Source organism: Aotus nancymaae, unplaced genomic scaffold, assembly GCF_030222135.1.
Source record: "Aotus nancymaae isolate 86718 unplaced genomic scaffold, 86718_ANA_hifiasm-v0.15.2.pri h1tg000063l, whole genome shotgun sequence".
Classification (NCBI taxonomy): Eukaryota; Metazoa; Chordata; class Mammalia; order Primates; family Aotidae; genus Aotus; species Aotus nancymaae.
Window position 1 is genome coordinate 2,244,930 of NW_026988477.1, and position 26,830 is coordinate 2,271,759.

The following is a 26,830-nucleotide window of genomic DNA, read 5'->3' on the forward strand; positions in this document are numbered from 1 at the left end:
GCTATGTATATGTAATGGGTTCCAAACCACGTCTCTAGCTGGTCACTTTACTCTTGCGCCTCCAGTCTCTATACCCCCACATTGGAAAGCTCCCCTTGGGTCCCACAGGCTCATCTCTCCTGTCCCTTGACTGCCCTCCTTCTCCACGCTGCTGGTTTCCTGTATTAGGAAAAGGGACTATCCTGCACCAGACTGGCAGGAATTGTAAGTTTGGTGTCTTTGCCATATTGCGTCAGGCACAGGCCTGCTGCTCACGCCTCCCGGGTGGTGGCGCCCCTTCCCAGGGCTGTCTGGCTGTCTGCCTGTGTCAGCTTCCATTGTCTTCTCCTGGCGGTGACCACAGCAGCCTCCTGGGTTCAGGCTCATCCTCCACTCTTGCTGACAGGGAGCTCTAGTAGATAGGGTCTCTTTGTCCTCGGGCTTCGCTGACTGCCTTACTTGACGTGGTCTCATTCCATTCCTTGTGTGCCCACCTAAGCCTGTCTCGCTCCCCTCTGTCCAGTTCCTCCTGGTGCAGGCATGCCTCAGGTGCCTAAGAACCTGCTGAGCAAATGAATGACACATCCTGTTTGCCTCTCCTATGCAATTCTGAACTGCTGTCATTTGCTAACATTCTCTTAACAGGGTCATTTTCATGTTTTCCTCTTTCTGTCCTCCACCACGGGCCCCACTGGCTGCTTTCTTCCCTCCGGAAACTTTTCCATCGGCATGTCCCACTGCCCCACCCTCAGTGCAGGCTGGTGTCTCCTGCGCCCCAGTCCCCAGCGCTCGCCCTGTGTGACACCCTCCACATTGTGTAGAAATTACTGTTGACTTTTCAGTTGTCTTACAAGGCTTAACCCGAGAACAGTGACTTTCTCTCTTCCTGTTTGACTCCCTGACATTTTTGCACATTTTTGGACTAACATGGGTACTTAATAATTGTTGAATGAATGTGTATTAATGATTTTAACAGTCTTACTAGTTTGTAGAAAAAATGAAAAAAAAAACCTACTAGAAATACATTGAAGGCATTACAAAGTGTTTTTTTTTTTTTTTAAATAGCTATTGATTTTGATAGAGCATTAAAGGTTTCAGGACTGTGCACGTACAACTCTCCCAGTAGTTGACTTCATTGGCGCTGGCTACTCATGGACTGAGTTCAGTGTTCGGTGTCTGAGGGCAGCACTGCCATGGGACGGCCATGGAGGAGTGTGGCCACTGTCATGCAGTGGGGGCTCTGGCCAGGGTCTTCCTTAGGTCAGATGGGAAGGAATCACACAGTGATGAGGGCTTCACCACTGTCTGAAGCTTGTATCTTTAGTAAGTGCATCATTTTCCCTTAACTCTCATTTTCCTGCATCTGAAACTTACAGGAATTAGTTGTGTTATTCATATTCACGTGTGATTCAAAAAGGTGATTACATGAATCACTTTATATTAATTTTAAAAGTGGGCTACCCTATGAGAAACGTTTCTACTTGGTAGATTGCAAAAGAGAAACTTAAATCAGAGCCATGGTTGCTTTTTGCAGCCTGGCCAGGTTTCTGCATCTGTGGTATGGGCTCCACCATTCTTCCTGGGGCTTACCCTGCTTCCATCTAAGGCCAGCCCTCACCTTACGTGCATGTCCCATCACTCCCTCTGCACAGAGCTATCACCCTGGGGGGTCCCCAGGGGCCTTTCTCCTCAGCTGTGACAGTTTCTGCCCCTAGGGGGACTGCATCGCAGTTGTCCCAATGGGAGGAGAGGGTGGCTTGGGCCAGGTCGATTAGGGTCAAGGTACCCCCAGACATCTACATGGAGATGTCAGGTGGGCAGTTCAGGGAAGTGACCAGGGCCAGAAATGTACATTTGGAGATTACTGTGTGTCTGTGACATTTCCAGCCATGAGAGTGAATTAGGTCACCTGGGAGGAGTGAGATAGAAGTGTCCCTTCCAATATTTGGAAAAGTGAGGGGCAGCTGGCATAGGAGATGGAGCAGGCAGTGAGATGGGAGGACAGAAGCCAGGAGCCCTGAATTGGTGGGCTGCTGCCGTGGTCAGTGGAGTAAGAGGAAGGCTAGAGTGACTGTCGCATCTTTCCCCCAGTGCTGGTGCGAACCGGGTCAGGTTATGGGATCCCTTGCTCAGTGCTCTCCCCTGACTTCCCTCCGTGTCCACGGGGGCACAGTCTGTAGGCTGCCTGTCTGTCTCTGGCCACCTTGCTCTTGTTTCCTGGGATGTCTCAGTCTGGTGTGTGTGTGGGGTGACTCTGTGCACAGCTCGGCTTTCCTCGAGCAGTTCATGAGGAAAGCAGAAGTCTTCCCGCTGTGCTCGGTGTTGGGGCCCGTTCCTTGGGTTACTGCTGTGCTCTGTTGTATTTCAAAACTTCAGGTGATTTCAGAATAGGGGGCTACCCGATGTGGTTGGCAAGTACAGGATTTGAGCCTGTTTATGTCCACTAAGCCAGCCTTCCAGAGCTGGAGCCCTGGCCGCCCCCGGGTTGCCGTGTGACCTAATCATTGTGTACAGTGGGGCTTTTTTAAAACAAAAGTGCTGTGTGAATGATGGCTGCTGCCGTTTAGAAATAAACCAGTTGTGAGGTGCTCAGATTGTGGGAAAATGACCAGACTCCACGGGGCCATAATGAAGTGACTCAGGGCTCAGGAAAATAGTGAAGGAAGCCAGAAGAGATGCCAACGGAGAGAGAGAAGGCTGCTGTGAGGAACCGTCACCATAGCTGGTTCTTCCCCCGGGGTAGAGCTTAGGAGAGCTTGGCTCTGAGCACAAGAGACTTAGGAGAGCTTGGCTCTGAGCACAAGAGACTTAGGAGAGCTTGGTTCTGAGCACAAGGTTTGTTAGTGTCCCTGTGAACATCTCCAGTGTTACCGGTTGTCTCAACGCTAGGTGTCGGTGGGGTTTCTTCATGAGCTGTTCTATGGAGATGGTAGTCCTTTCTAAACTTTTCTGGAGGTGGGAGTGCTCCTGTCTGCACCTCCTGGCAGAGCTTTGGGCATGGAGCGTGTTAAAGGCCTGGGAGTTCCATGTTTCCCAAATGCATCTGACTGCCGAGACGCCCCTCATCCTCCGTCTTAGGTCGGACAGCCGTTGACATTTTGAGACGGTGTGAGGAGCACAGCAGCAGGGCTAGAAAAGTGGGTGAGGCCAGCCGTGACACATTCGGTGTCCCATGTGTATGTTGCTCCTGGTGCTGTTTGTATGGGAGGCAGCGTGTGTTGCAGCCGGAGGTATACAGTAGGCTCTCCAGATCAGATCGTGTGGGTTCAGGCTGGTCTCTGCCTCCTGTGGCCTTGGGCAGGTAACTTACTTTCTCTGTGCCTCAGTTTCTTGTTTGTAATGTGGGGATGGTAGTCCTCATTTGAGAGAACTGCAGTGCAAGATTAGATAGCATGGTTCATGTCAAGAGTTTGATGCTGCCTGGTCCAAAAATGGATAAAGGCTGATTGCCACTGCTGTGTTGTTGTCATGGTTACAGTGGCACCACGCCTGCCTGGCTCCCTCTTCTGTAAAGACCACGGGTGTTCAGCCTCTGTTGTCACCTCCTGTTTTCATGTCAGAAAGAGGACACTGGGGTCCCTCCCCAGGCTGATGCCAACCGTGCCCACATGCCCTCTCTGCTGGTGTCACCAGGCACTGCACAGCCCTAGCCTATGCTGGTTTCCCCTCGGCCCTACTCAGACTCTCAGGGCTTCCATGCCTACCCTCTTACTGCTGTTAGGACAGTCGTCCTTTGAGGTCACAGTGGTGGAGGTCACAAAATGATTTGAGTTTTCTGTGTTCACATAGTAGTAATCTGAGATGCTATAGTTGCCTTTGTCAGTATAGAAGATGACAGAATTATTGAAGAGCCTACACAGCCTTTTCATGTTGTTAGTTGCCCATTTAATCAATCAATTAATTAATTTTTTGAGACTCGGTCTTACTGTGTTACCCAGGCTGGAGTACAGTGGCACAGTCATAGTTCACTGCAGACTTGAACTCTTGGTCTCAATCGATCCTCCTGCCTCAGCCTCCCAAAGTGCTGGAACTACAGTCGTGCACCACTGCACCCAGCCATGTGCCTTTTATTGGTTGTGCCTTTTGTCTGGGGTTGCACTGGAAGGGGCTCCCACGTGCGCCCCTGCCCTGGTGCTGCTCAGGACATGTTTGAGTCTTGTGTGTCAACTCACCTGGTCCTCCCCTCCCTGTCTTAGATAACATCCCTGAGGACCTCAGAGACCCTTTCTACGTGGACCAGTATGAGCAGGAGCACATTAAGCCGCCTGTTATCAAGCTTCTCCTGTCCAGTGAGCTGTACTGCCGTGTCTGCAGCCTCATCCTGAAAGGGGACCAGGTGGCCGCCTTACAGGGACACCAGTCTGTCATCCAGGCCCTGTCCCGGAAAGGGATCTATGTGATGGAGAGCGATGACACCCCCGTGACGGAGTCCGACCTCAGTCGCGCACCCATAAAGATGGTGAGTGGTCTTCGGTGGCTGCCCCCCGGGGCCAGGCTCTGGAGCCATGGCCTCTTCGTGTGGCGCACCTGGCATGGATGATGTGAACATGGTGTGCAGCGAGGTGGTGGAGACCCGGGCTGTTGGACACTGGCGATCCTTAGGAAACTGCGTCTCTTTTAAAGCACATGACTGTTGTGGAGAATGGGGAAAACAGGGCTTCCATTGAGCGCTTTCTCATTAGGAATGCTCTCTGAATGCTGATTGGAGTGAGGCCTATTAATATTTGAGGCAAACTTTTTACAGATGATGAGAAATATAATTGTTGTGCCCATTCTGTTAGGTTGTTTCATGCATACTTTGTGCTAAAATAACTGTCTGCCTTTTTCGCCCCCAAGTATCCCACCCTCATCTTTCTCTGAAGGCTTGCTACTGATGTGCCTTTTCCAGAGCGTTCTGGGTCAGGGCCATTCTCAGTGCCTACTGACTGCCTTTGTTTGGTGATTCCCATGGCGCTGCCGAGACTGCGGGTGCCATGCGGTGGGTGAAGAGAGTGTTACTTGTGTCATCTGAGGAAGCTGCACTAAGGCACAGTGCAGCTGTGGCAGGCAGAGCTCTGGATGAGGAGCCACAGCCCTTTGGGTGGGTGGTTGGCCTGGGCAGGTTTCCTGTCTCTGCCTTCCCACAGCCATGATGTAGGAGGAGTAGTACCGCCTTTCCTGGGAGTCCCACAGGGCTGTTGAGGAAATAAGAAATGACAGTGCGAGACAGTGCACCACAGGCTGCAGGGCTGGCCTGCCTGTCTGAGAATGGACTCCTGGTTCCTGATGGGCTTGAGGCTCGTTGGCCAGAAATGCCAGGCTTGAAATAGTGATGGTGAGGGGGAGGGCAGGTCTCAGATCTGAAAGGATGAGGGATGAAGAAATTAAGCCAGGATTCTGAGTGTGAACAGGTTCCCTGCATCAGAACCTGGTAAGAGGGGTGGGTTTGAGGGGTTACAGCTGCTGCCTCTGCCCCTAGAGTGCCCACATGGCGATGGTGGATGCCCTGATGATGGCCTACACCGTGGAGATGATCAGCATTGAGAAGGTGGTGGCCAGTGTCAAGCGCTTCTCAACGTTCAGTGCCTCGAAAGAACTTCCATACGACCTCGAGGATGCCATGGTGTTCTGGATCAACAAGGTGAGTGCCCTGCCTAGACGTGGCATGTGACTCTGCCCCTGTTGCCAGTCCCCTTTTTGCTTGAGAACAGCACACTTTGTCTGTCATGCTGAGACCAGCCCTTCATTTGGGATGAGTCATATTTTGTGTCCAGAAATGTGTCTGCTGTAGTTAAAAAGAAGCAGAGCCAACCGGCATTGCTCCCACAGGCTGAGAGTAGAGGGTGATGAATTTACATTTGAAGACGCAGCACATATCGATGCTTTAAGGGCCTTTTAAAATTTTTTTTTTTTCGAGACGGGGTTTCACTCTGTCCTCCAGGCTGGAGTGCAGTGGCACAGTCATGGCTCCCTGCAGCCTTGACCTCCCAGGCTCCAAGTAATCCTTTTGCTTTAGCCTCCTGAGTAGCTGGGATCACAGGCACATGCTACTATACTTGGCTAATTTAAAAAAAAATTTTATTTTTAGTAGAGACGAAGTCTCGCTATGTTGCCCAGGCTGGTCTTGAACTCCTGGGCTTAAGCAGTCCTCCCTCCTTGGGCTCCTAAAGTGCTGGGATTACAGTAATGAGCCACCACACCCAGCCAGTGAATAATTTCTTTTTATTTTCATCATATGCGCACCTGTATGCAAAAAAAAAAAAAAAAAAAGAAAAAAAATGGCATCTTCCCAAATGCTATTTCTCCTTTTACATTTAGAAGCTCATAGTGTAATTTTTAATACAGTATATGTAAAGAATGTTTATTTTTAGTAGTGTCTGATTATTTATAGGGTTACCTTGCTAGAGCCTTTGGTTAGTAAGCATCCTGATTTGCAAAAAGGTGTTTAAGTTTGTGCATTAACGCAGCAAAGAAACTAGGAGATTGTGTGGCTCTGTGTGAAGCTGTATTGGTGGACCTGAATAAGAAGCTTACATAGGATAGCTCTTTGGAGTTATTGATGATCTAGCTTGCACACGCAGAGTCAGGCTGGTGCTCCATCTGCTGGCTCCCTGGAAGGCCCCTCCATCACTGTGACAAGCAGGTCTTTGTCAGGATTTGGCAGAGTTTTGTGCTTTGACTTTTTCTAAGACAGTTGCCCAGCTCTTTAGCTGTTTTCCTATCCAGGCTCAGGGTTGGGGAACCAGGTGAATGGGCAGACTCCGTACATTTCCTTACCTTGCGTCCAGGTAGGGGCAGAAAGCCACAGGGTTTTCTAGGACTCACTGGAGCCTCCAGGCCCTAGTTCAGACTTGGGTGCCAGCCAGTGCAATCTCTGCCCTACTTTACCTGTCCAGGAGGACACCTCCCTGTGGTGAGCGCCGTGTCTCACTCGCCCCTGGCTCTCACCTGACAGCATGCATGTGGGAAGTGCTTGCAAGAATTCTGTGAAAAATGGTGTTCAGGACTAGTGCCCGTTTCCAAAGGAGCCTGAGGATCCTAGCAGAAGCTTCCTGTGATCAGAAGTCAAATTTTAGCTTTTTTGTTGATTTTTCCTCAATTACCCATCATCTCATCTGTGAAAATGGTTCACATTCTCTGATAGTTTTTCTTTATTCGTATTTGTTAAATAGGCCTGCAACTTGTCAGCCACATTTCTACTTGGTATGGTACTGTGCGGTGGGTTTCTGCCCATTGGTCAGATACTCGATGGCAGCTGCTCCAGTGACTCCCTGTGGCCCCTCTGGGATCTCGGTGTTGTTGGAGGTCAGGTGATCTCTCAGTCTATGCAGTGGTCTCTGTCCAGCCACGATGATTTCCTTCAGACCACATTCCTGCGAGGGGAAAGGTTGTTCATAGTTAAGGCCTTTTTTTTTGTTTGCTTGTTTTCTTTTTTTGCCAAATCTGATCCTAAAGATTGTAATATTTTCCTATTAGTCTGTGTAGGTGTCTTTTCCCATGTCTTCCCTATCTTGGTCATTATTAAAAATTACTTGCCGATTTGAAAGGTGAAAATAGTGTCTTTTTCTATGGTAAAGACATAGAAAAACTTAATTCTTGGTACAGTTGCAGTTTAGAAGATAGAGCATCTGTGTGACTCTTTACCCTCTTTCTCTGGTGAATCATTGTTATCTTTGCCTGTATTTCTTTCGGCAGGAGGGTATGTTTCTTTTTCCCCTGCTTGGCCCCACTTCTCATATTTGCTGTGCATTTATGAATGATTTCCCAGGCCGCTGTTGGCCTCCATGTGTGTGGACTCTGCAGATAAATGGAAGGTGGCCTCCTTGTAGCCCAGAGGCATCATTTTGCTATTCTCGTTTCTACCTCCATATTTTAAAGAAATACACTGTTTCTGGCTCCTGACTTGTTGATTGTAGACACGATCTACTGACTTAGGATTGTGACAGATGGAGTTCCCATGACCCTCCACTCCCCGTCCTCCTCATTTCCCCGTGGTTGCATTGACAGCTTTGGGCACATTCACGATCAGACTTGATGTTCCTGTGGTCAGGCTCACGTTCCTTTCCTTGTACCATGCTTTTGTTTTTCCTGGAGTTAATACTTGCTTTAGTTTTCATGATCTTTTCTTTTTTCTCATGCGTTATTTGTGCTTGTATTCAGTGTTTTCCATGTTTTCCTGTTTTCCTGGCATTTCCGTATGAATTTAAGTCTCTTACGTTAGTGGTTTCTCCTTATGTGACTTTCTCCCGGGGTGAGTCCTTGATGCAGGATGCAGTGCCAACTGAATGCTTCCAAAGCACCTTTTGGTTGGTATGAATGGTGGGTGTGTAGGAAGCTCGAGCTCCCCTAGCAGCCCCTCTCACCCGTGCTGCATTTCTCGGCCCTCTCCAGTGTGGGTTTTCAGATGCTTCACTGGCTTCGAGCTGTGCCCCAAAGCTTTTGCTATACAGGTGAGTTTTCTCCCCACTGGAAATTGCTGCATGCTTAATAAGCTTTGGGATCTTGGTATCATTTCCATAAGGGTAAGTTTTTTTCTCCGGCATCAATTCTTTGGTATATAAGGTCTGAATTCCCTTTGGGCATATGTACCATGTTTCCAAGATGCCTGCTCTGCAGGTGCATTTGAGGGCAGATTTCAGCTTTTCACACCCACATCTGGGTCCCTTCCTCCTTGGGTTTGGCTCTGTGTCGTCCCGTGCAGCAGGTGTGTGGGGGAATGGCCACGCTCTGAGTTCCTCCTCCTCTGTGGGATCGTGCTGGGACTCTGGCCTGCCCCCGCCTGTATGGTTGCTGCCCTGGCCACCTGCGTGTCTGCCTCCTGGACTTTCCTCCCTTCACCTCTGCTCTAGGCCGCTCACCTGCCTCCTCCTGGTCTGAGGAGAGGCTGGCACTGTGCATTTCCAAGACCATTTCTGAGACAACTTCTGCAGGAGCCTTCCTCCATCTTGCCTTGGTGATTGTGTAGCTAGATGGAAGTGCTTTCCCCAGCCTAGAGGGGTTGCCTAGCTCTCTTCTCTCTTCCAGGCTGAAGAATCTGCTGGCATGCGGGTTCCCCATCCTGTGTGTGACCCGGATGATCTCACTCAGGTTCTCCTCCTTTCTGGGTCCTCTGAAGTTTCACCATGAACCACCTTGCTGGGGCTCTTTTTATTTTTTATTGATGCCCAGCCAGTTGTTGTCGTCTTTTTCTTTTGGAGACAGAGTCTTGTTCTGTGGCCCAGACTGGAATGCAGTTGTGTCATCGAGGCTCACTGCAGCCTGACCTCCCAGGCTCAAGCGATTCTCCCACGCCAGCCTTCTGAGTAGCTGGGACTGCATGCATGCACCACCATGCCTGGTTGATTAAAAAAAATGTATTTGTAGAGACGGGGTCTTGCTACATTCCCTAGACTAGTTTCAAACTACTGGGCTCAAGCAATTCTCCTGCCTTGGCCTCCCAAAATGGTGAGATTACAGGTGTAAGCCACCGCTCCTGGCCTGTTTTTGTCTTTTCTACTGAGATATATTTTATATGAAGTCAGTGGATCTTTTTCCTTGAGTTTTGATAAGCAGTCATTTGTTTAGCATTTACCACAATCAAGGTAATGTTTCCATCTCCCTAAGAAAGCTCTTTCATGATCCTTTACAGTTAATCTTCACTCATGGGCTTTCTTCACTGTGGATTAGTTTTGCTTTTTTTTCCCCAGGTTTTGATAAAAGTAAAGTTGTGTGGTATGTACTCTTCCTCAGTTTGGCTTCTTTCAGTGAACAAAATGTTTTTGAGATTGACCCGTGACATTGCATCTATCAGAAGTTCTATTGGTGTTTGGTAGAGTTCCATCGTGTGAATATACCGTAATTCGTTTCTCTCTCCATCTGTTGATGGACACTTGGGTTGTTTTCAGTTTTTGCCTATTTTGAATAAAGCTACTAGAGACATTTATGTACAGATGTATTTTTCTTTTCTTTTTTTCTTAGACATAGTCTCACTGTGTAACCGAAAGGGTAGTGGTGTGGTCTCAACTCAACTGCAACCTTCGCCTCTGGGGTTCAAGTGATTCTCCTGCCTCAGCCTTCCGAGCAGCTGAGATTACAGACGACCGCCACCATGCCTGGCTGATTTTTATATTTTTAGTCGAGAAGGTATTTCACCATGTTGGCCAGGGTAGTCTTGAACTCCTAACCTCAGATGATCCACCCATCTCGGCTTCCCAAAGTGCTGGGATTACAGGCGTGAGCTACCGCACCTAGCCATAGTTTTATTTCTTATAAAATGTAGAAGTAAAAATGTAGAAATAGAATCACTGGGTCATGTGATAAGTTTATATAACTTAATATAAGTCTGTGTAAGTTCAGTCTTCAGAGTAAACTGCCAAAACGTTTTCCAATGAGTGTACCATTTAGAACTCCCGCTAGCAAGATAGAATTCCAGTTGCTCTGTACTTTTGTCAACACTTGTTATAGTCCGTCTTTTTGCTTTAGCCATTTGAGTGGATGTGTAACTGTTTCTCATTGTCGTTTTAATGCATGTTTTCCTAATGGGTAAAGATGCTTCTCTATATTCTTTTGTGAGGTGCTTTTTCAGATATTTTGCCCAATTTTTAATTGTGTTGTCTTATCAAGTTACAAGTTTTTAGAAATAGATTTGGGAATCATGTGCCTTGTCAGATGTGTATATTGTGAAGATCTCCCAGGTTGGCCATCTCTTTGTTTTCTTAGCAGCGTCTGTCAAAAAGCAAAGTTTGGCTGGGTGTGGTGGCTCATGCCTATAATCACAGCACTTTGGGAGGCCAAGGGCGGGCAGATCGCCTGAGATCAGGAATTCAAGACCAGCCTGGCCAAAAGTGGTGAAACCCCGTCTCTACTAAAAGTACAAAAATCAGCCAGGTGTGGTGGTAGGTGCCTGTAATCCCAGCTACTCAGGAGGCTGAGGCAGGAGAATCACTTGAACCTGGGAAGTGGAGGTTGCAGTGAGCTGAGATCACACCACTGCACTTCAGTCTGGGTGACAGAGCAAGACTATGTTTCAAAAAAAAAAGCAAAGGCTTTTAAAGTTTTCTTTGTAGCCCAGTTTATCACTGTTTCCTTTTATGGTTTGTCCTTTTGTGTTTTAGGAAGAAATCTTGACCTACTCCGAGGTTGTGAGGAGTTTCTCCTGTGTTTTCTTCTGGAAGTTTTATTATTTTAGCTCTTACATTTGCCTCTCTGACCCACTTGGAGTTCATTTTTATGAATGATGTGAAGGAAGGGTGGCGATTCACTTTTTTCTTCATATAGGTAGCAGTTCTGAAGCCATTTATGGAAGAGCCTTTCCTTTCCTGATTGAATTACTTTGACAGCTTTGTGGAAAATCAGTATATGTGAGTCTGTTTCTGGATTCTGTTCTGTTCCACTGACTTTTTGTGTCTGGTTTATAGGAATACTTGAAATTGGACAATGTTAAGTCTTCCAGCCATATCTTTTGTATTAAAAAATAATTGTTTTCGTCTGGGCATGATGGCTCGTGCCTGTAATTCCAGCACTTTGGGAGGCCGAGGCAGGTGGGTCACTTGAGGTCAGGTGTTTGAGACCAGCCTGCCCAACATGGTGAAACCTCATCTCTACTTAAAATACAAAAAATTAGATAGGCATCGTGGTGCGTGCCTGTGATCCCAGCTACTTGGGAGGCTGAGACAGGAGAATCACTTGAACCTGGGAAGCAGAGATTGCAGTGAGCCAAGATCATGCCACTGTACTCCAGCCTGGGAGACAAGAGTGAAACTCCATTTTGAAAAACAAAAAAAAAGTTTGCACTATTGTAGGTCCTTTGCATGCCTACCCTGAATTGTAGAATCGGCTTGTCAGTTTCTATAAGAACACTTACTGGGATTTTGATTGGGAATGTATTGAAGCTAGATGACTTTAGGGAGAATTAATATTGCATATTCCAGCCCACAGACATGCTATATCTCTTTATTTTGTGTAGACTTAACAGTTTCACAGCTTTTCTCAGCCATATTTTATAGTTTTTCAGGGTTAAGTTTTGTATATAGTTTAACTTTATTCTGTATCTTTTGTGTTTTGGATTCTATTATAAATGATGTTCTCCTAATTTTATTTTCCAGTTACTACTAGTCTGTAGAAATGTAATTAATAATTTGTATATTGACTTTATATTTTGTGACCTTGCTAAACTTATTTATTCTGGTGGCATTGAGGAAATTCCTTAAGATTTTCTATATAGAAGATCATGTTGTCTGTGTATAAAGTTATTTGTATTACTATTTAATATGTATGCTCTTTTTAAATTATAATTTTTTTCTTTTTTTATTTATTTATTTATTTTTCTTCTTTTCTTTCTCTTTTTTTCTTTTTTTTTTTATTTTCTTATAATTTTTTTTTTGATTATTGCACTGTTTAGGACCTTTGATAGCATATTGAATAGAATTGGTGAAGGAAGACATTTTTGCTTATACTTACTTAGGGAATAAACATTTACTGTTTTAACCATTGAAATGATGAATGTTGGTTGTAAATTTTTTTCATAGATGCCCTTTATTAGGAGTTCTGTGCCCCTGTGCCCCACCCCCCTTTTTTTGAGACAGGGTCTCACCTTGTGGACCAGGCTGGAGCACAGTGGTACCATCATAGCTCACTGTAGCTTAGTCCTCCTGGGCTCAAGCAATCCTCCTGCCTCTGTCTCCTGAGTAGCTAGGACTACAGGCACACACCACCATGCATAGCTAATTTTTAAAAAAAAATTTGTAATTTTTGTAGAGGGATTTTGCCATGTTGCCCAGGCTGGTCTTGAACTCCTGAGCTCGAAGGATCCATCTGCTTCAGCCTCTGACACTTGGCCAGGAGTTCCCTTCTATTCTAAGTTTGCTTAGGGTATTTTTTTCATGAATACATATTGAATTTTGTCAGGTGCTTTTTCTGTATTTATTGAGATGATTATATGGCTTTCATTTTTAGTCTGTTGATACAATGAATTAAGTTAATTGATTTTCAAATGTTGAACCAGCCCTTCCATTCCCAGGACAAATAGAAGCTGGTTGTGTTTATCATTTGTTTTATATATTGATGGATTCGATTTGCTAATACATCGTTGATGGTTTTTGTGTCAATGTTCTTGGCAGATATTGGTCTGTAGTTTTTTTTCTTATAATGTATTTCTGTTGTTTTGGTGTCATGGTAATGTTGGGCTCAAAAAGTGAGTTGGGAAGTATTAATAAGGTAAAAGGAAATTAAATATTAAATTCACTGATAAAGCAGTACGAGACTGGAGTTTTCTTAGTGAGAAGATTTTAATTATGAATTTAATTTCTTTAATATACATATAATAATAAATTTTCCATTTAGCATTGTGTCAGCTTTGGTAATATATGACTTTCAAAGGATTTGTCAATTTTAAGTAATTGAATTTATTGGCATAAGGTTTGTATTTCTTTATTTTCCTTTTAATATACCTGCGATCTGTAGTGATAATGTCCTGTTTGTTTCCTGATGTTGGCAATTTCTTTTATTTTTCTTTCCCTTGATTAGTCTGATTTATCAACTTCATTAGTCTTCTAAAAAATCTGCTTTTAGTTTTTATTTTTTCTATTTAATACTTAATTTCCTTTTACCTTTATTATTATTTCATATTTATTTTGGGTTTAATTTGTTCTCCTTATCTAGTTTTTTAAGGGGGGGAGTTAGTAATTGAAGCCTTTTTTCATTTTTAAGACAGGCATTTAAAGCTGTCGATTCGTTGCTAAGCAACACTTTAGCTGTGCGTTATATGTTTTTATAGGCGTGTTTTTAATCATTCTCTTTAAAATATTTTGTTTCCTCTGTGGATTCTTGTTTTATCACTTTGTTATCTAGAAGTCAGATGTTTAATTTCTAAATACTTAAAGAGAGGTTCTAGATAGCTTTTTGTGTTGTGATTTCTGGTTTAATTCTGTTGCCAGGGAACATACTCTGTGTGATTTTCATCCTTCTAAGTTCATTGGGACTTAGGGTCTGCCATGTACCTTACATTGCAGAATGTTTAATATACATTTGAAAAGAGTATGTATTTTGGCTGGGCATAGTGGCTCATACCTGTAATCCCAGCACTTTGGGAGGCTGAGGTGGGTAGATCACAAGGTCAGAAGTTCAAGACCAGCCTGGCCAAGATGGTGAAACCCTGTCTCTACTAAAAATACAAAAAAATTAGCCAGGCATGGTGGTGGGCACTTGTAATCCCAGCTATCTGGGAGGCTGAGGCAGAGAATTGCTTGAACCTGGGAGGCAGAGGTTGTAGTGAGCCGAGATTGCACCACTGCACTCCAGCCTGGGCGACAGAGCAAGACTCTGTCTCAAAAAAAAAAAAAAAAAAAAAAGAATATGTATTGTGCTGTTTGAAGGTAGAGTGTTCTCAGTGTCGGTTCAGATTGGTTGGTGGTGGTGTTTGTGTCTCCTTCCTTCAGTGTTTTCCTGTCTTTGGTCCTGTTAGTAGGTTGATCTGAAAAGAGAGTGGAAGTCCTGAGCTGTACGCTTGTAACCCACCTTTTGGTTCTGTCAGTTTTTGCTCTGTGTATTTTCAAAGTCTGTTATGTTTACACATATCCAAGTTTTGGATATTAATTGATGAATTAACCCTTCTGTCATTATGAGATGTCTTTCTCTTTTTATCACTTGCCCCAAAAGTCTACTTCCTTTAATGTGGATATGGCTATTCAAGAGTGCTTGTGAATAGTGGCTGCGTGGTGAATCTGTTTCGTTCCTTTCACTTTTAACCTCGTTGTCTTTCTCTTTAAAGTGAATTTCTTGTAGATGCCCTATAGTTGCTCTTGCTTTTTTATTCATCTGACAATCTCTGCCTTATTGTTGGAGTATTTAGACCAATTGCATTTAATGTGATTATCCATAAGGCTTGGTTTTACCATCTAGTTTGTTTCTGTTTATCTCTTTTCTTTCCCTCTTTTAAGGCTTATTTTGGATATTTTTTAGTACTCCCTTTTATCCTCCGGCATTTTGTAGGGTTTGCTTTAGGGTTACTGTCTTCATCTTGAGACCATCACAGGCTGCCTGCAAGTCAGAGTGATGCACAAATAGCAGAAGACACACCTTTTCCTCACTGACCTTTGTGTCACTGTTTCATTCATTTTACTGCAACCCCAGCTGTGTGCTGTTTTGGCTTTCTTTTATCATTTAAAGTATTTAAAAATTGGGGAGAAATGCCAGATATAGGTGATGGGGAGGAAGGCAGCAAACCACATTGCCATATATGTACCTATGCAACAATCTTGCATGTTCTTCACATGTACCCCAAAACCCAAAACGCAATGAGATATATATATATATAAAGTATTTAAAAATTGAAAACAAAAGTCATTAGTATTTATCCACATAATTTTCATTTTTGTTCTGAATTCCTTTGCATACATCAAGAGTTTTACACATTTTGGTGTCAGGACCTCTTTGTACTCTTAAAAATTGTTGTGGACCTCAGATAACTTAGACCTTTTTTTTTTTTTTTTTTTTTTGGTAGAGATGGGGTCTTGCTGTGTAGGCTAGGCTGTTCTTCTCAAACACCTGGCCTTAAGCAAGCTTTCTGCCTTGGTCTCCCAAAGTGCTGGGATTACAGGTGTGAGCCAGTGCATCCTGCTGAACTTTTAAAGAAAATTTTAATCTATCAATGTTTGCCATAAACGTCACTATTGTTAAAGTGTACTAGTCAGTGGATTTTTTTTTTTTTTTTTTTTTTTTTTGGAGAGACAGACTCTGGCCCTGTCACCTAGGCTGGAGTGCAGTGGCATGACCTTGGCTCACTGCCACCTCTGCCTCCTGGGTTCAAAGGATTCTCCTGCCTTAGCCTCCTGAGTAACTGGGATTACAAGTGTGTGCTACTGTGCCTGGATAGTTTTTAAATTTTTTGTAGAGACTGGGTTTTACCACGTTGACCAGGATTGTCTTGATATCTTGGCTTCAAATAATCCACCCGCCTTGGCCTCCCAAAGTGCTGGGATTACAGATGTGAGCTACTGTGCCTAGCCTAGTCAGTGATTTTTAATATATCCATCAGACTGTTGTGTTAGTCTGTTTTCACACTGCTTAACAAACTGCCTAAGACTGGGTAATTTATAAAGAAAAGAGGTTAAATTGACTCAGTTCCACATGACTGGGTATTCCTCAGGAAACTTAACAATCATGATGGAAGGGGAAGAGGCACGTCTTACATGGCGGCAGGCATGAGAGAGCGAGCAAGAAAAGGGAAAACTGCCTTATAAACCATCGGATCTCATGAGCCCTCACTCACTATCACGAGAACAACATGGGGAAAACTTCCCCATGATCTAGTCAACTCCCATCTCGTTCCTCCCTCAACATGTGGGAATTATGGGGATTACAGTTTGAGATGAGATTTGAGTGGGGACATAGCCAAACCGTATCAGCTTTACAGTGATCATCACTGGCTAATTCCAGCACTTTTTTTTTTTTTTGAGATGGAGTCTCTCTCTGTTGCCCATGCTGAAGTGCAGTATGTGATTTTTAGTGCCTGGCAACTTTCATGGAGCGTGTTTCCAGGGTTCATCCATGTTGTAGCAGTGCCAGTGTTTCGTTCCTCTTTATATGAGTGACGTTCCACTGTGTGCTTACACCTCATTTTGTTTGCTCGCGCATCAATTCATGGGCATTTGTGGTATTTCTGCGTCTTGGCTATTGTGAATAATGCTGCTATTCGTGCACAAGTTTCCTGTGTGAATATATGTTTTCATTTTTCTTGGGTATGTACCTGGGGTAGAATTCCTGGGTCGTGTGTTAATTCTGTGTTTAGCTTTTTGAGGAACTTCCAGACTGTCCTCCATAGCAGCTGTGCCATTTTACATTCCCTCTAGCTGCATCTGAGGGTTCTAGTTTTCCCCATCCTTGCTAACCATCCTTGTTGACATTTGTTATTTTCTGGCTTTTTTTTTTTTTGAGACGGTCTCTTGCTCTGTCGCCCAGGCTGGAGTGCAGTGGGGGCGATCTTGGCTCACTGCAACCTCTGCCTCCTAGGTTCAAGCGATTCTCCTGCCTCAGCTTCTCAAGTAGCTGGAATTACAGGCGCCCGCCACCATGCCTGGCTAATTTTTGTAGTTTTAGTAGATACGGAGTTTCACCATGTTTGCCTGACTGGTCTCGAACTCCTGACTTAAAGAAATCCACCCACCTTGGCCTCCCAAAGTGCTGAGATTACAGGTGTGAGCCACCACACCTGGCCCCTCCTTTTTTTTCCTTTTTAAATAGCTATCCAAGAGGATATGAAGTGGCATCTCATTGTGGTTTTGATTTGCATTTCCCTAAGGAGCCTCTTTTTATTTGCTCATGGACCGTGTGTGTGTGTGTATATATTTTTTTTTTTTTTAGACAGGGTCTTCCTCTGTCACCGAGGCTGGAGTGCAGTGGTACGAACAGGCTCACTGCAGCCTTGACCTCCTGGGCTCAAGTGATTCTCCTGCCTCAGCCACCCAAGTAGCTGGGACTGCAGGCATTTTCCACCATGCCTGGCTAATTTTTGTATTTTTTTGTAGAGATGGGACTTCATCATGTTGCCCAGGCTGGTCTCGAACTCCTGAGCTCAAGCGATCCACCTGCTTCGGCCCCTCAAAGTGCTGGGATTACAGGTGTGAGCCACCGTGCCTGGCTGTATATCTTCTTTGGAGGAATATTTATTCATACCCTTTGCCCCTTTAAAAATTGGATTGTCTTTTTTTGGTTCTTTTATAGATTTTGGGTACTAGATCAGTGAGCTTTCATGGACCTTTTACCCACGCAGGGTTTTGCAGCTTCATACTTTGGTCATTTAGAAAATTGTTTCACTGAGATATGTCGATCTTCCAAATGTTGTCACATTTCATGATACAGCATCAAAACTTACATTCATTAATATCACCAATCTCATCAGAAAAGCCTTTACATATTAGGAAGTTATCCAGCTTTTGGTGGCAGAAACAAGTTTTCCAAAATTTAAATTTTTTCTGAAATTCAGATTTTACTACTGGAAACAAGTAGTTTTCCTTAAGTGACAGACATTCATTTAAAAAAACACAACAACACTTCTTTGGTTTTGAGACGATGTCTTAATATGTTTGCAAATGTGAATAACTGGTTTGTTCGTGGTTCAGCTTGTAACTCAGCTGCACAGGTACATGTCCTGAGGTCACTTGTCATTTGGTCCACAAGAGAGGTGCTCTGTGCCTGCTGACCTTGTGGTCACAGAACACAAAAGAAGTTGTACTATAGAGTAGAGATTTGATAAGATTATTTTCCATCTGTATCGTTTCCTTCAGCCTAAACAACTTTTAGCATTTTTTACAGGCAGTTCTACTGAAGTCTCTCAGCTTTTGCTTTTTTGAAAAAGATATTATTTTGCTTTCATTTTCCAAAGATATGGCTGGATATAAAATTCTAGATTGACAGAATTTTCTTTCAGATGGAAATACAGCTCCATTCTGTTGTGCTGCTGGGCTGCCTCTATGGGGTGAGGTGGGACTGGGCTGACAGTTCTTGCTCCAGCTTTTTTAGTCACTGACTTTGAGCCATTGTCTTGCCTGCAGCCTTGTCTCTGCTCTGAGGCTGGGAGGCGTCTTGGGGTGTTTGCAGGCCCTGCCTGGCATCTCTTCCCCAGCACTGGAGCTGCGCTGGCTCTGTTCTATGCAGCTTTCCCTTGCTTTGTCCTGTGTATTTTCAGCTTTTAAATTCTGTTTTCCGTGTGATTTTCGTAGGGATCAGAGTGACAAGCAGATGTTTGATTTACCATGTTTAGTCTTCTTGATTTTTTTTTGGTAATTTGTAATTATATATTTTTTTGAAATGTATGTTTCATTAAAAATTTCAAATTAATTTACATTTTAAGAAGGGTGTGTTTTTACACAGTGCTTTTTTAGTGGTTTTGACTTCCCTCCAAAAATATGACTATTTGTTTTATGTTATGTATTGTATTATCATTCATCTTCTTGATTAGATTTTCCAAAGAACTTTTTTTTTTTTTTTTTTAAGAGACAGGGTCTTGCTGTGTTGCCCAGGCTGGCCTCCAGTTTTTGGGCTCAAGTGATCTTCATGCGTCAGTCTTCTGAGTAGCTCGGATTATAGGTATGAGCTGCCACACTCGTCCTTTGCAAAGGACTCTTAATCATGCATACAAAATTTGGTTGTGGATTAAATATCCTTTTTTTATATCAGTGAGAATATACCTTCTCACTGATTGAACTTGACATTATCTATATTGATATTTTTCTTCATCTATTTTTTAGTTTTAAAAATACTTTTTCGTTCTTCTGATTTGATACGCGTGGTGGACTCCGTTGTCTGTATGATTTGATGACGAAGCATTCAGCTCTGTGCCTTTTCGTTTCATGGCTTCTACCATATCCCCTGAAGCACTGCTGTGTGTTTTTCTCCATGATATTTTATAATTGCAGTTTTGATATTGAGTTAATAATTATAGGAGAGAATACTTAAATTTCTAAGAAGTTGTATTTTTAAGGGGTGTATAGTTACACTTTTATAATTAAATTTTATTTGGTCTGATTTTGTATGGTCAGGGATTTTTTTGTGACCTATTCTGTCACAAGTTAGGCTCTTTAGTGAGGTGTCTCAACCAGACTGTTTTGTAAGTGGCATTTGCTGTTGGTGTTGGAGAAGCTTATCTGTTTAACAGTAGTTTGGTGAGTCACCAGTACCAAGGTGTAGTGACTCTGTCCTGCAGTGGCGGGTGAGGGGAGCACTGCACTGGCATTGGGGTGGGCGTGGGGGTGGTGGCAGGTGCTTTCCTGGTGGTGGCAGGCGGACCTTGTGGATCATGTGGAATCCGTGTAACTGGCTTAAACAATACCTATGTCTAGGAGTCAGAGGCAAATCAGGTGAAGTGGGGGTGTCTGGGTGATAACTGTGGAGATACTGAGACCTGTGCAGGACAGCGATTACCTTTTTAATGCCTTTCTCTTCTACTTTAGGTAAATCTTAAAATGAGAGAGATAACAGAGAAAGAAGTTAAATTAAAACAACAGTTATTGGAAAGTCCAGCTCATCAAAAGGTAAAGGGTAAATTTAATTCTTCCAGAACGCACTAAGTTAATGTTGGCCCAATTCTAAAGACTTCTGTTCCTACTGTTTGCTTATTCTCTATTTTTACTCACCAAAGCAGCAGCTAGTCTCTTGGATTCACCTGGTGGGCTGATTCTCCACACCTCAGTGAGAGGTGACCACGGCAGCCTGTCCCCCATCTCTCCCTTGGAAGGGGTGTTTTGCATTGCACTTTATGGTGGGTGAGGGCATTTTGGGGGAATTGGGAAGCTCAGGAGTGAGGGACATAGGTCCCACCTGGGCGCTAGCTTCCACAAGTCAACAAACAAGGGGAAAATTGCCTATTGCTAAAGATGCCCTCGAAAAGTCCTTAAATGGCCCATGAGGTGCAGTGTAGCTGGTGGGGTATCTGTGTCCCTGTGCCATGATTCTGGTGAATGGACCCTACATGTCTACTGAAGTGGCATGATGGCCATGCTGCACCTTCCAGTCATTAGTTGTTTTCTTCCTCTGACATTATTTTCTCTTTTGTAAGCACATGTGTGACTGAATTCACTCAGTTCAGTGCACGCAAGATGCAGTCCGACCATCTATAAGGCCTTGCCATTGGAGGGCAGTGTGCAGCCTTCCCCTGTTCTGTCTTCTCCCTCCAGCCGCACTGGCCCCTGGCCATGCATTTGTTAGCTGGGTGAGCGGTGTGTCAGGCCACCTGCTATGGCTCCCTCATCTGGATCTTAAGCATCGAGCTTCCTCCCCGTTCCTCAGATGGTCATGTTTAACACATGGGTACAGACTAAGCACTAGACCTCCCTGCGTCAGAGCTGACTTTTTGCCTTTTGGTAGCCAGCCCATACCAAGTTTCCGAAGTATTCTTTGCTACTGCAAAGAATAGTGTTGTGGAGGTGACTCGTGACCTTCCACTTTGATCATCTGCTAATACACCATGCCTATGGCCACGTACCCTTGGAAGACTTTGCTTACCAGAGGCTCTCCCGCCTCTGCTGTGTAAACGCCGTGGGGAAGTGTGTGTTACCTCGTCCACACGTGGACCTGCTCTGCTGATGCTCCTCTCCTGCCTTCCTTTTCTCGCTTCCTGAGCAGTCTCCCTCCAAGTGGTATTGGAAGTTAGTGCCTGTAAGTGAACCTTGAGCCTCCAGCTGCCATCTACAGAGCCATCCTGTCGCAGTCACTTGCTTCCATTAAAAATTGCTCGCACCCAAAACTGTTTTATTTTGTTTGTTTAAATGTCCACCTTGGGATTATTTATGTAGTACAAGCGTTGGCCTGATTCTGAGCCAAATAGGCCTTGTAATATGGCACTTTGGAACTCTAAGTTACATTTCGCCCAGTTTCCTAGTTATTTCTTTAAGTGATCAACATGCACATAATGAGAGAGGGCGTTCTCTTTTGTGATGGATACAGAGGGACTCAGAAGTGGTCTAGTTGCCCAAGTTACTCTGTATATTTTGTTCTTTCTGATGTTGCCTTGCCTGACTGTGGTATTTAACATGACATCTGTTAGGAGCCATCAGCTGAGTGGTCCAGGTATGCGGATGATACACCTGGTGGGCCGGGACTGGAGGGCTGCGGAGAGGGGCTTTCACCAGCGTTTCAGATTCCTCTCTTCTCCTTGGGTGTTGCAGCCACTCCTGCTGCCTTGGCCTGCACGGAGAGGGGAAGGGGCATTTCCTTATTCCCAGGCGATGGTCTGAGTTAGATCAGCCTGGCCACAGGCTTTCTGGAGTGAAATGTGAATTTTCACATAGAAAGGTGAAACAGTATTTCGTTTTCCAGCCCTAGTTGTGCCCCACCTGGTGGCCCATTCTGGAAGCGGAGCCAGTTTGTTAGCTGGCCCCGGGGGAGAGTGTGTGGTGCCAGCGGTGCCTTTCTCGGGAACTTTTGGACGCAGAACTTGCAGACGGCTTTATGCATACTCCACTACCTGCCTGTGTCCTTCAGTGTCATTATTGGGCCCCGATTTTCCTTTGAAGTCTGTCCTCGAGGCGATAGCAGTGGGAGTAAGCTGGGAGGCAGGGCTTGTTTGAGCAGTGGTAGATTCTGTTGTGGAGCTCACAGGTCATTTTGCTTCTCTTGAAATATATTAATAAGAAAGAAGAAGAAAGCATTTTAAATCAATATAGAGCTTTTAACTTTTTGAATCCTGAAGATTGAAGAGCTCAATATTAAATGAGCATTTATGTGATTTAGTCAAGGGCTCCCAGACTTCAGCTGTCCTACAGGAAGTGAGGTTTCACATGAGAGTTTTATAAAAACAGAAACATGTTACCAAGAGCGGTGGGTCCCTTAAAGTTTTTTGTTAGATAGTTCATAATCCTAACTGCCGACCACAGTATTGAGTAAATAGGCCAGTGAGGAGAAGTGTGGAAAGGCCTGGTAAAGACGGACAGGTTTAGAGGTCTTACCTCAACAATTTACAGCCTAGAGGTTCAAAACACCTGATTTGCAAGGCAACTATACAAGTTCCCTGGACTCTTGTAGTTCAGGAGTGTTTCGCCTGCCCATAAGCCCACCCCATCCATCTTTAATCAAGAAACCATGTGCTTTCCCGCATGCCTGTGGCCACCCCTCACGTGTCTGCTGTCTGTGTGGAAGCCTGGCCTGGCGCATGCTGTGGTGCACTGCATGCTGGAACCCGTGGAGTTTGCACGCGTGGTACAGTATGAGGAGGGTCACGTTTTGTAGAGTGTGCTGTGGGCTCCGAGAAACAAGTTAAAGTGTGTGCCGAAACATATTTCATTGACATAAAATAAGCCTTATTGCTAAATTTAAGAGACTGTGTTACAAATGTTTTTTTGCGCAGCATCAATATTGATTACACGATGTACTTACTGACGTAACAACTTGAAATTCTTGATTTTAGACAATTTTTCCTCAAGTTGATTCAGCTGCATGACTCTCAGAAATCAGTCATTTCCTTGTAGATTGTTGGTTTTCTTCCTCTAGTTTGTATCGTGTATTTTCCTCCTGTGGAGAAAATGTGGTTGGCAAGAAATGCCATATTTTAAAGCTGTATTGTGGGTGTTAATGCAGAAAACACTAGCATACTGCAGGCTGTTTGGCAGTAGGGCTGGGGCTGACCGTCCTGCCCTCGGCGGCCTGTGTGTCTGCACTCTTGTCAGCTGGGGGCAGACCTGAGGGTTTGGTGGAGTGCAGAATGCCACACATGTGGCTTCCTCTAAATGCAGAAGCATGGAAGCCTTGAGCAGATACTTGTGTTCTGGAGCACCTTGCATGGATTTAGTGTCCTGATGTTTCATTGCAGTTAATAGAATGTGGTGGTTGTGCTATGAGAAATTCTGTCTAACTTGGCTTCTGAAATTTCTCAAACTAAATATTAAAGCCGTTTTGTATTTTTCATCATGGCTGAGGCTAGTGATGATGTTGCTTAGGAAAGTCACGGTGACTTGGGGCTTCCAAGCATCCGGATGATCACCATTTAACTTGTTTCTCGCTAGTGTCTAGCGTGTCGGCTTTCGGTAGCATAGGTGTGTGTTCTGTCTCCTTTCCTGTGTGTGCCTGCACTAGCAGCAGCCTCTGCCTCCAGGTCAGTTTAGGGGAGACTGGCCCTGGTATTGCTAGCAAGTAGTTGCTGTTACCCAGCGTAGCCATGAAGCCCAGCTCCCTGGATCTTGACATATATGTTCCAGGCAAAATACATAATCCATGTGTTTTTAACTTTTGCTAGATGGTTGCAATTGTTCTCCATGTTGTCTAGTAGGCATTATGTTAATTCCTGCTCTAACAGTGTGCCTGTAACATATATGGTAGTGAAGAGACATCACATGCAGAGACCGTTTTCCTTTTATCAACTACAGGTCCGCTATCGACGAGAGCACCTTTCTGCTAGGCAGTCACCCTACTTCCCGTTGTTGGAGGATTTGATGAGAGACGGCAGTGATGGTGCTGCTCTCTTAGCTGTGATTCACTATTATTGCCCAGAGCAGATGAAACTGGATGGTGAGTGGAGAACGCTTCCCCTAAACAGACCCAAAAAGCTTAAAAGAAAATTATAGTGTACATTTATCCACGTAAAAAAAAAAGAACACTGAATCCTTAATATAAATTGGGATGTTAGCCTGTAGATGAAAACACTGGGGGATGATGTGCTCATACTTAACCTGCATTTTATCTGATGATGAAACTGCACTTTGAAATTAGCTGGGCGTGGTAGTGCGCGCCTGTGGTCCCAGCTACTTGGGAGGCTAAGGTGGGAGGATCACTTGAGCCAGGGGGGGAAAAGAGGGAGAGAGAAATTGTACTTGAAAGTATTTGGGTCATGTGTGAAAGTTTTTGTGACTTTACATATGTTTCAGAATGGGTAGCTTTTGTAAACCCTTCCTCAATTGGTTTAAATCATCTAGAACTTAGTTCAAGGATGGGAAAATTAATGCAAAATTGAGTCTGTTTCTGAACCATTTATGAACAGCTGCCACATGCTTGGTGCTGGGGACGTTCCGGTGACAGTGAATCTCCCTCCAGGTGTTCACAACCTAACAGTGAGGAAAGAGAGAGTGAATGACTGTCACCAGCATGACCGTGGGTGTCTGGACAGGGGCGGGGGGAGCGTGAATTCTGGTTTAGGTTTTGCTAAGCACCCTTCATTCTGAAGTAGGCTGATACAAGACCAGGAGGTGCCCCCAAACTAATATCCCACATGGGAAACATTTGTGTCAGGCTCTGGGTGGATTGAGCTGACATTGATCTTGTTCCTACTGAGCATAAGAGTGCTAGATAATATGGTTTTTGTAGACAAAATAGTTTCACAAATAGCTGCATTTAAAGGAAGAGGCTGGGCGGGATGACTCAGCCTGTAATCCTAGCATTTTGGAAGGCTGAGTTGGGTGCATCACCTGAGGTCAGGAGTTTGAGACCAGCGTGACAAACTTGGCGAAACCCTGTCTCTACTTAAAATACAAAAATTAGCCAGGTGTGGTGGCACATGCCTGTAATCCCAGCTACTCAGGAGGCTGAGACAAGAGAATTGCTTGAACCTGGGAGACAGACGTTGCAGAGAGCCAAGATTGTACCACTGTACTCCAGCCTGGGCAACAGAGCAAGACCCGATCTCCAAAAAAAAAAAAAAGGAGAGAAAAGAAGGGGAGTGCCTCAGGTACCAGGAGACAGTTTCAGTCATTGAGTGAAAACCATGAGTGGACAGGTAGGTGCCCCGGGGCCTTTTGGGCCTGAGTTTCCATATTCATTTGGCCCTGGGCCTGTGTGCTGTCTGCAGCTGTGACTGGCACCTTTGGGAAAGAGGACTAGGAAACTCCACCTACTGCCCAGGAGCAAACGGAGGAGGCTTGACAGATGCCCTTGGCTCTGAGGATGTGGAGGGGAAGCTCTTTAAGGAGGCAGTGCAGCTGCTGGGTACACTGTGGGTCGGAGGGAGGTTGAGATGTGTGTCACCCGTACGGCGTGGGAATGCCGGTCGAAAGTCAGTGCAACAAGTCGTCTAGGGCTAGTGAAGCTCACAGAGCCTGGCAGGGCTAAAGCACAACTTGGCTGTGCAGGAATGTTTCCATGAGCCAGAGCATGCTGGCTGCCCGCTGAGGAGAAGAGCCCTTGCTGGAGGACAAACTTGAAAAATCAAACCATGCAAGGAAAGCAGGCACTGCAGCTGATTTGGCACCAAGACGTGGGTGAGAGATAACAGGGTGTTTAAAGTGATCAAGGGGACACCTTGAAGAAGGCGGGGGATGGGGTCTTCAGCTGTGCTGCGATTTTCTTCATCCTCCAAGTCTTGTCTTGGCACTATTTTTGTTTGTTTGTTTGAGACAGAATCTTGCTCTGTTGCCCAGGCTAGACTGCAACGGTGTGATCTCGGCTCACTGCAACCTCAGCCTCCCGAGTAGCTGGGATTACAAGTGTGTGCCACCACACCTGGCTAAGTTTTTTGTATTTTTGTAGAGATGGGGTTTCACCATGTTGGCCAGGCTGGTCTTGAAGTCCTGACCTCAGGTGATCCAACCGCCTTGGCCTCCCAGAGTGCTGGGATAACAGGAGTGAGCCATTGCACCCAGCCATGCCACCTTGTTTTGTGTGTTCATCTCTTATGTTCTCCCTGCTGAGTTCTGGATGTTTTTTGTTTTTTGTGGGTTTTTTTTGAGACAGGGTCTCACTCGCTCTGTCACCCAGGCTGGAGTGCAATGGTGTGATCATGGCTTACTGCAGCCTTGACTTCTCAGGCTCAGTTGATTATCCCACCTCAGCCTCTCGAGTAGCTGGGACTACGGGCACGTACCACCATGCCTGGCTCACTGGTTGTAATTTTTTTGTGTATGTATGTGGAGATGGAGTTTTGCCATGTTGCCCGGGCTGGTCTTGAACTCCTGGCTCAAGTGATCTGCTTGTTTGGCCTCCCAAAGTGCTGGGATTACATATGTGAGCCACTGCACTTGGCCCTAGGTCTTTCTGACGTCTACTTTTGGGTTCATAAATTTGACTTTTCCTTCATTGTGTGTAGCCTGCCCTGTATGTCTGTTGGGGATCTTAAGACAGAGTGAATTGCTAAGGATAGAGAGTCGTTACCAATTATGATCATACGAACAGCTTACAGGAAGGTGTGACTGTACTGAAGCTCATTGTACCTAAGAGCAGAACATCAAAATGGATTTTTAAAAATGCAGAATTACAGAGAGAAATGCACAGAGCCACACTGCTGACTTACATAACAGAAACTGATTGATAAAGCAGCTAATTTAGTAAGGCCATAGAGGACTTGAACACAGAATTAACAGGCTTCATCCAGTGCACCAGCCCCTGTGGAATGTGCTTACTTAAAGACAGTAAAGACAAGCATAGAAGCTTTTATAAAACGTGTAGTCGATGAAGGCCACAGGTGAAATCGCAACAGATC

At 44.9% G+C, this 26,830-nt stretch overlaps 1 protein-coding gene across 6 annotated transcripts in view; it reads left to right on the forward strand.

Annotated features, from left to right (window-relative positions):
* Window positions 1-26,830, forward strand: part of CAMSAP1 (calmodulin regulated spectrin associated protein 1) — a 94,004-nt gene that overhangs the window by 23,368 nt on the left and 43,806 nt on the right. For 2 of the 6 annotated variants that reach the window (XM_012445205.3, XM_012445208.3), the window contains 5 exons: window positions 4,176-4,438; window positions 5,438-5,599; window positions 19,884-19,964; window positions 22,567-22,626; window positions 23,790-23,931. In XM_012445205.3, the coding sequence (XP_012300628.2) occupies window positions 4,176-4,438; window positions 5,438-5,599; window positions 19,884-19,964; window positions 22,567-22,626; window positions 23,790-23,931 (708 nt within the window). Of the gene's footprint in view, window positions 1-4,175; window positions 4,439-5,437; window positions 5,600-17,474; window positions 17,553-19,883; window positions 19,965-22,566; window positions 22,632-23,789; window positions 23,932-26,830 lie in introns of those variants that run through there. The other 4 variants (XM_021671437.2, XM_021671440.2, XM_012445209.3 and 1 more) reach the window with 4 other exon arrangements.